The 8,623-nt window shown below is 23.4% G+C and overlaps 4 protein-coding genes across 4 annotated transcripts in view; 3 read left to right on the top strand and 1 right to left on the bottom strand.

The window, feature by feature from the left end:
* Positions 1 to 1,918: 1,918 nt before the first annotated feature.
* On the top strand, positions 1,919 to 4,088 carry Phum_PHUM235800 (mitochondrial 28S ribosomal protein S5, putative; the record flags this gene model as incomplete). Its single annotated transcript, XM_002426035.1, has 7 exons — positions 1,919 to 1,931; positions 2,096 to 2,227; positions 2,493 to 2,834; positions 2,947 to 3,177; positions 3,350 to 3,549; positions 3,637 to 3,903; positions 3,984 to 4,088. 7 exons carry the CDS (start codon positions 1,919 to 1,921, stop codon positions 4,086 to 4,088), a joined length of 1,290 nt encoding a protein of 429 aa, XP_002426080.1.
* A 229-nt stretch (positions 4,089 to 4,317) lies between these two features.
* Positions 4,318 to 5,095, bottom strand: Phum_PHUM235790 (26S proteasome non-ATPase regulatory subunit, putative; the record flags this gene model as incomplete). The annotated part of the gene is made up of 3 exons (XM_002426034.1): positions 4,318 to 4,545; positions 4,626 to 4,904; positions 4,991 to 5,095. The coding sequence occupies 3 exons, from the start codon at positions 5,093 to 5,095 to the stop codon at positions 4,318 to 4,320; spliced, it is 612 nt and encodes a 203-aa protein (XP_002426079.1).
* Positions 5,096 to 5,368: 273 nt separating this feature from the next.
* Phum_PHUM235780 (uncharacterized protein) lies at positions 5,369 to 6,834 on the top strand (the record flags this gene model as incomplete). Its single annotated transcript, XM_002426033.1, has 4 exons — positions 5,369 to 5,528; positions 5,894 to 6,153; positions 6,244 to 6,427; positions 6,509 to 6,834. The coding sequence occupies 4 exons, from the start codon at positions 5,369 to 5,371 to the stop codon at positions 6,832 to 6,834; spliced, it is 930 nt and encodes a 309-aa protein (XP_002426078.1).
* Positions 6,835 to 7,609: 775 nt separating this feature from the next.
* The window catches only part of Phum_PHUM235670 (glutamate receptor U1 precursor, putative), a gene marked incomplete at both ends in the record, with an annotated part of 3,524 nt that continues 2,510 nt past the window's right edge, over positions 7,610 to 8,623 (top strand). The window contains 5 exons of the mRNA XM_002426032.1: positions 7,610 to 7,664; positions 7,747 to 7,899; positions 7,990 to 8,084; positions 8,336 to 8,480; positions 8,526 to 8,553. Coding sequence (XP_002426077.1) covers positions 7,610 to 7,664; positions 7,747 to 7,899; positions 7,990 to 8,084; positions 8,336 to 8,480; positions 8,526 to 8,553 — 476 coding nt within the window. The remainder of the gene's footprint in view (positions 7,665 to 7,746; positions 7,900 to 7,989; positions 8,085 to 8,335; positions 8,481 to 8,525; positions 8,554 to 8,623) is intronic.

The following is an 8,623-nucleotide window of genomic DNA, read 5'->3' as shown; positions in this document are numbered from 1 at the left end:
GCGTGTGTGTGTGTGTGTGTTGCAGGACGATGGAGAAAATTTATTTTTTGTGTTTTGTACGGGGGGTGAAAAATAGGCTTTATTAGAATCACAGCAGGAAATGACAGGAATGATGTGTTAACAATGGACTTCTTAGTCGCCGCTAACTCAAAAACTGTCGTCACCATCGATTATTTTTATGCTTTTGCCCTATTATGTAAAAACTACCCGTTTACTCGCCACCCAAACATTAAAAAAACCAACCCCCCTCCCCCCGCCCCCGCCCCCCGATTGAAAATTTATGGATTTGATATAATGAGAGTATAAAAGTCAGTTTTAAAAAAAAAATGACAAATTAAAATTTTGTTAATTTTAATGTTGTCGTTGTCGTTGTTGTTGTTGTTGTTGTTATGCTTTTGTTAAAAGTGAAATCATCATATTTTCTTTTAACCGTCACGTTTTTTTTTTTTTTTTTAAAGAACAAGTTATGGTCCTTAAGCACGTTCAAAAAGATCCGAACGCCACTCAATTTTCGAACAAATGAGAAATTTCCCTTTTTTTTTTTTTTTTTTTTTTTCTAAGCTCCATTTCTCAATGACTTTTTCCTTTATTATTTTTTTTTTTAACTCATTTGTAAATAATAATAATAATAAATTAATTATAATTAAATTTAAATTTATGGTGAAATCGTTATTTTATATCGATACTCTTTTTTTCTTAGTCTTTACAAATAATAAAAAATTTTATTTTATTTTTTTTAAGTAAAATGGGAAAAAAAAAACGACTAAAATAAAATTCGAAATGACAAAAAAAAAAAGAAGGAATTGATTTAGTTAGGGAGCAATGGAAATTTCGAACCCTTATTTAAAAAAAAATTTCAAGTGGCCACCATAGAGGTTGATTAAACAAATAAAAATTTGCTCGACTGAGTTTGCTCAAGCAAATTTTTATTGCAACCCACTTAAACACACGGTAGGAGATTTTTTTTTTTCAATTGTGGCAACAATGGATAATTTTATGTCCTCTTAGTAGTACCCCATTTTCTTCTTTTTGGCAAATTTTAAATTAAATCTCAATTATTATTATCATCATAATTTAGAAAACATTCAAATCAGAAAAATCGATTAATTAATAATAAAAAAATAAAAAAAAAAATTATTATTATTATGACTTACCTTGTTGAGCTCGTCTGAAGTAAATTAAAAAATATCTGAAAAGAAAAAAAGAAAAAAAATTAATATTAAGAAAATATTCAAATAAAAAAAAAAAGTAACGATTTTTTTTTTTTTTAATGCGGAAACAAAAACGTTTTTTTTTTTTCGATTCCATAAAGGAGTGGCTTAAATTATATTGTCATGGTAACATCACGTAAATTATAAATTTGCACATTTTTTAAATCTTTTTATTTTATTTTATTTTATTTTTATTGCAATTATTATAATAATTTATAATAAATTTAAATTTAATTTGTAATTATTCCTAACGGGATTTTATGTTTTCGTTGATTTAATATTTAACGTTAAGTTTTTTAAATGTAATTATTCGATGATAATAATCATTTTTTATATAATTACTATTAAATATTTTTGTAATTTGTATAAATAAATTAATAAAGTTTATGTAGTTTTCATTTTGAGTTAATAATATATAAAATATTTGGAAACTCATTTTTTGTTATTATAATTACCTTAAAAATAATTGTTCGTGGATATTATCATAAATTAACTTTGTAATTTCTTAATTTCAATTGAAAGTTTTTAGAATGTAAATTTGTTTTCCTTATTTTTAATTAAAAACCGTTTTTTTTGTAAAATAAATTTTTATTACAATCACTTTTTATGATAACTTCTCATTAAAATTGTTTTTTACTCTATGGAATCGTAATGGACAATGTTTTCCTTTTGGTTTTAGTTTGTAACGATGATTTAAGCTCAGTAAAATGTTTAAATTAGGTAAAACGTTTTGTTAATATAAAATTAATGTAAAATATTTCACAAATAGAATAATTATTTGAAATCCTGATAATTTATCATTTAATATTTATTGTACGCATGCAGATATTTAAATGAAACTATAAGCCTTGTGTGAATAAAATGAATTCATTAATTTTTTTTAGGAATTAGATTTTCGCCTTTAGTTTCTAACTGTTTTAAGAAATATGTTCAATGTGTTCCTCAGATTTCTCAGGTTAAACCTAATTTATTTCTACAACCTCAGTTTACAAGAAATACAAGTTTTTTTATTAAGTGTAAGTTTTTAAAATTTTATATATCAACTTTATGAATTCATTTCTTTATTATACATTATTGTATAATAGTAAATAATATTTATTTAATATTTTATTATTTTTGTGTTTATATTATACTTTTCCTTTTTTTATATTATTGTTATTCTATTCACTTCTTAGAAGGCCAATAGAAAATAAATACTTCAAATATCATTTCAAAGTTTTTTTATTTTACTCGAGTTTTATTAATTTTTTAACTGTGTTATTTGAATTACCTTGATTACAGTAAGTGCAGAAGATTTATGGAGGGGAGCTACTAGTGTAAGTAATGCTGGTAAAAAAAGAGGAAGAGGTAAAGGAACAGATAGGAAAATAAAACTAAATTTAAACAAGGGCCAAAAAATAGGATTTGGAAAAACTAACATGATTTGGCCAGGATTAACATCTCCAGTTGTACAAGCTAATACTTTGATTGAAATAAAAAAACTTCCTCCTTCTTCTGAACCTGTAGCAGAAGAAGCAGTAACAAAAAGAAAAAGATTTTTTAAAATTCATCCATTAGAGAGAGGTTGGCATGGTACTAATATTAAGGGTAGAAGTTTGGGTTCACCTGAACTTAATGATTTAGGTGAGTGATATCGTAATTAAATATTATTTTACTTGGCATTAATTATCAAACTAGTATACAAATATAAGAAATTGTCTCATTGTACAATTGTAAGTAAAATTTTCAATTTTAGGTGACTACAGTGAGTTTGATAGTGTATGTGTAGAAAGTAGACTTGGAGCCATAATGACTAAAACAATGGGAAGAAAAAGACGATTTACTTCATTTGTGATTTCGGGAAATCGTAATGGTTTAATTGGTATTGGCAAAGCCAGATCATCAGACTCCAAGTTTGCTGTAAAAAAGGCGCAAAGAAAATCTGTTTTAAAGCTCATTTATGTTAATTTGGAGGAAAAGCATACAAGTAAAATTTTACATAAAACATTATTACCTTTTTATAAAGCAAATTTAAAACAGATTGTGAATCTTTGATGTCCCTGCAAAAAAAAAAAAAATGTTTTATTAATTATTTAATTAATCAAAGAAATATCAATAATAATAATAATAATAATAATAATTTTTTTTTTTTCTTTTAGTAAATCATGATTTCTTTTATCAATTTGGTAAAACGAAAATTTTTGCTTTCAAAAAACCAAAAGGATTTGGTTTAAAATGCCATAGAGCTATAATTAGTTGTTGTAAATTAATAGGAATCGAAGACCTTCATGTTAAAATTGAAGGTAGTGTTAATGTAAAAAACGTTGTAAAATGTTTTTTGTTAGGTCTAATGCAACAGGTAAATATTTTTATTATTATTGATGTTATTTTATTAGTTCAGTATATATATTTCTTTTAAATAATTTATTACTTACTTACTTATTAGAAAAGTTATCAACAAATGGCTGACGAAAGTAATCTTCATGTAGTCGAATACAACTCGTTAAATTTAAATTATCCAAATGTTCTTGCTTCACCTAAAGTTGAAAATAATGAAGAAAATAAGCATAACAAGAATAAAGAACTTACCTTTGAAGAATATATTTGGAATAATAAAGTTATTTACAAAAGACCAAAATATTTAAAATATGAAAAATTACCATCATGGCAGACACATTTAAAGAAAACATTGTTCAAAAGAAATCATAATAAGGTAATTTATAAAACTCATTACAATTTATCATAACCTTGTTTTAAAAAAAAAAAAATTATTAATTAAATTCATTTTCACAGGTTAAAACTGAATTGCTGAAAAATTATGGAAATCTACAAAGTTACTTATATGATGTTTATCCGGAATGCAGAGCAGGAGCAGAAAGACAAAGAAAAGAAAAATAATTATTATTATTATCTGAAGAAAGTGTTCAATTATGTTAAAGTTATTATTTACATTATAAATCAATTATTTGTAAATTACATTTTAAAACTGATTTTTATAATTTATTATAACATTTTCCTTAAAATTTATCTTAAAGGCCATTTTTAATTGAAATTATTTTTTTTTTTTTTAATAATTTATAAGTACACAATTATTTTCCTTAAAAATATTAACTTGGTGTACTTATTATCAGCGTTCAACATGTTCAACTGGTAAAATATTACATCCTAATAACCCTTTTCCACTCCATGTGTTTGGGATTAATATAAGTTTTTTTGTAACACCAAATCTTTTAACTGTAACAGGAACTTTTTTACCCACAGAATGTTGAGTGACTGCGCCAATTTCTTGCAGTGATTTAAAATTATCATAATTTATAGATCCAAATGATAATATAAAGTCATCAACTTGCAAACCCTGTTTTAAAAAAAAAAATTAAAAAATAATTAAAAAAGTTAGTTTATATATATAAATTAAATGAATAAAATGGTACTTACAGCTAAATCTGCAGGAGAACCTGGTTCGACAAAACTAACTTTGGCAATAGGCATTGAATAATCATTGACACATTTTGTAGAATTAGAAGGTTCTTCAACGGAATCCAAACTTTGACCGTGAAGAAAATGAAGTCCTTCTTCGATTTTTTTCATAATTTCTTTATGATCATTTTGTAAACAAATGATTTGATGTCTTGCATGTCTTACTTGATAAACATCAATATCCTGCCTTGGATAACCTTCCGAATCTACCAAATCGTCATTCATTCCTACTCCATTCTACAAATAAATATTTTACACATTAGAAATTTTTAATAACAAAATATTAATTTTTTCAATAAAAAATACTTGTTGAAAATACTTACTCCGTCCAAAATTTGTTTTAATTGATACAATTGTTTTTCTATTTTGTCTTTATACTCCATTAAATTCAAAACTGTTTCACGAGTAATCGGTTCTTGTGAAGTCATATTTAAATATTTATTTATAATAAACAGATATGATAACTCATTCAAATTAGTAAAACCATTAATAACATTTATATATATATATTTAAAAAAAACAATATTTTTATAAAAATTGAATTTATTTTATTAACTTATTTTAAATACTGAAAACTTTAAATTAATATTTAATTTAATATGTTGAAATAATAAGTAATCATCAAATTACTCATTAATTTCATTCACGGTTTCCAAATTATATTTTTAACCATTGAATAGATTTACCTTTGAAAAACAAAAATGGCGATGTCTTCAGCTATGTCTTTGACTAATGAGGAAAATGATAACAACATGGAAAAATATTACGAAAATTATATATTAATTGATATAGGTGCAAATTTAACTCATAAAAAATTTCTTAAGGATTTAGAATCAGTTATAACTCGTGCCAAAGATTCAGGTTAGATGATTGTTTACATTGACTTATGCCTTAGACTTCTTGTAAATATTTGAAATTTTTTAACAAAATACTTACCATACTTTTTTTTTTTTTTTTTATTATTTTTAAAATAATAATAAAATTAATTTATAATTAATTATTTTAAAAAATAAAAAATTTTTTTTACATGCGCTCTCGATTCTAGACTTGAGAAGCTGAAGAATTTTATAAGAATTCTCAACTGCTTGCATTTATAGTTGAGGTACATTATTAAAACGTAAATTCAACGTCGTGTAACTTTAAAAAATTAAATTATTATTATTTATTGTGATAATCTTTAAATGACAAAGAAAAATATTTAAATAAAAAAAAATTAATTATTATAGGTGTTCAAAAAATAATGGTTACTGGCACTACATTACATAATACCAAAGAAGCACTCAGGCTTTCTAGAATATATCCCGATTCTTTATATTGCACAGCTGGAATTCATCCTCATGAAGCAAAGACATGGACTGATAGCTCATTGCACGATTTGAAATCTTTAGCTCTCAATTCTGAATGTGTTGCAGTCGGAGAATGTGGGTTAGATTATAATAGAGATTTTTCTCCTCCTCAATTACAAAGAGAAGTTTTCGAAGAACAGGTTTGTGTCGTTTAAACCGAATTTGATGCATTGAATAATTTACAAATTAAAACATTGATTGGAATTTTTTTCAATTTTTCAATTTTGCAGGTAAAACTCGCATGTGAATTAAATAAACCATTATTTGTTCACGAAAGGGAGGCTCATGAAGATCTTTTGAATATATTAAATAAATATAAAAGTAAAATACCACCCACAGTTATTCACTGCTTCACGGGGACAGTCGAGGAAGCAAAGAAATATTTAGAAATGGGTTTTTATATCGGTCTCACAGGTACATAATCAAATTTTATATATTGTTTAGTCGAAATGAAAAAAGTCTAATTAAAATTTGTAATTGCCATTTCATTGTTAGGATATATATGCAAAGAAAAATCGGACAATGGTGTGAGAAAACTATTGGAAGATAACGCCATACCTCTCGAACGATTACTCGTCGAAACTGACGCACCTTTTATGTACCCGAACGCCCAAGCATCGAAACTACCTGCCCGGGTTAAACAGGCAGTTACGAACCGTTCAATACAATTTCTTAATCGTTATTGTACTTTTCAAAGAAACGAACCATGTTCCTTACCTGTTATTGTTGAAATGATTGCTGGATTTATGAATAAAACTCCAGAAGAAGTTGCTTTAGTTACTGCATTTAATGCTCTGAAAATATTTAATTTATCTCATTAAAAATTTTACCTTTTTTTTTTTAAATCATCATTAAATTGATTTAATTCAAATTTTATTTTATACTTTTTCCTTTTTTTATTATTATTATTATTATATATTTAAATTAGAAAGAAATGATTATATTGAATTTTTTTAAATGTTTTAAAATGTACAAATCTCAATAAAATGTTATTTTTTGTTTCTTTTTTGTAAATAATGTAAATTTTATTTTTTCTTTATAAGAAAAAAAAATTTTCTTTTTTATTGACGTTATTTTTTTTAGTTAAGGGATTTTATTGTTATTATTATTATTATTTTTTGTTTATTTAAATAAAATTTTCTTTTTTTAGATCATAATCATTTTATATATTCATTTGAAAATAATAATAACCTTTTTTTAAAATTCCTCCATCTTAATCACTTTAACTAAACTGATTTAAAATTTTAACGGTTTTTTTTGTTAAATGTTATCAAAGCTCATGATGATAATTCATAAAATATTTAAAATTTTTTTTAAATTATCATCAAATCTAAATTAATAGTTTTAATAATTCCCTTTTGAATATTTTATTACCATAACAAGGAAAACACAAAATAAATAATAATTTCTATTAAAATCTGACATTCTATCAAAATCAATTATTAATTTTATGTAACCTTTTATAAATGATCAATATATATATAAATAATTGAAATTTTAAAAGAAAATATCATTTAAAAGTTTGCGTGCAAATATTATTATTATTATTAAATATTATTCAAAATAAAATTTTTCAATCAAAAGTAAATTTCAAAAATGAAAACACCAACATTTTGTTTTTCCTACATGAAAATTTTTTTCTTTTTATTCAGTAAGTTAACATATTTTTATTTAAAATGGTTCAAAATTTGTTCCAAATATAAATCAATTAATCATTTTTTTTGTTTATTTAGATTTTGGTGGAATCATAATAAGAGGACATCATTTAACAGAAAATGATTTTGATGATGATGAAGACATGATGATGAGTTTAAGTTTGGCTGTGAAAGACATAATAATTGGTTTACCATCATCTCATGTGACATTACTTTTTGAAAATATCACAGGTTCTACTTATTATCATTATTATTAATTAAACATTATAATAATGATTTTTTGGGGGGAAAAGTTATGAATCATAATAATAATAATTACAGATTCAACGTTTCCAATGATTTTAAGTAAAACATTACAAAAATCATTAATAACAACAAGTATATACACAATTGAAAAAGGAGAAAATCAAAAAGAGGTTTTTATTATTCATTAATTTATTTATTTATTTAATAAATTATTAAATTAATTAATAATGATTTTTTTTATTTATAGTTTTGTAAATATTTGAAAAATTCACTAACCAAATATGAACAAATAACCAATATATTATTTGCAAGTAAAAATACAGCAACTGATTTGCTATGGATGGTAATTTATTTTTTAATTAAATAAAAATGTTTAAAATAAATAATTTAATTAATTAATTTATTATTATTATTATTATAGGTTGAACAGGAAGATTTAATGCATCGAAAAATATTATATATTTTATATAGAGATCATAATTTACGTGATAATGATTTTTTTTCTGGACAATTTGAAGCAATGAGAATTTCATTGTTGACAAAAACTCAAAATGGAATGTTCGTCCGTTACAAATTCTTTTTGAAAATTTTTTTTTTTTTTTTTTTTTTAGAAAATTTAATTTATAATCGATCGACAAGGTTTTTTTCGTGTAAATTAAAAATAGTTCTTTTTTTATAGATATAGACTATATTATAGTCAAGCTCATGC

Source organism: Pediculus humanus, genomic scaffold, assembly GCF_000006295.1.
Source record: "Pediculus humanus corporis 1103172107606 genomic scaffold, whole genome shotgun sequence".
Lineage (NCBI taxonomy): Eukaryota > Metazoa > Arthropoda > Insecta > Psocodea > Pediculidae > Pediculus > Pediculus humanus.
Note: the sequence above shows the minus strand (reverse complement) of the source record. Positions and strands in the feature narration are given on the sequence as shown.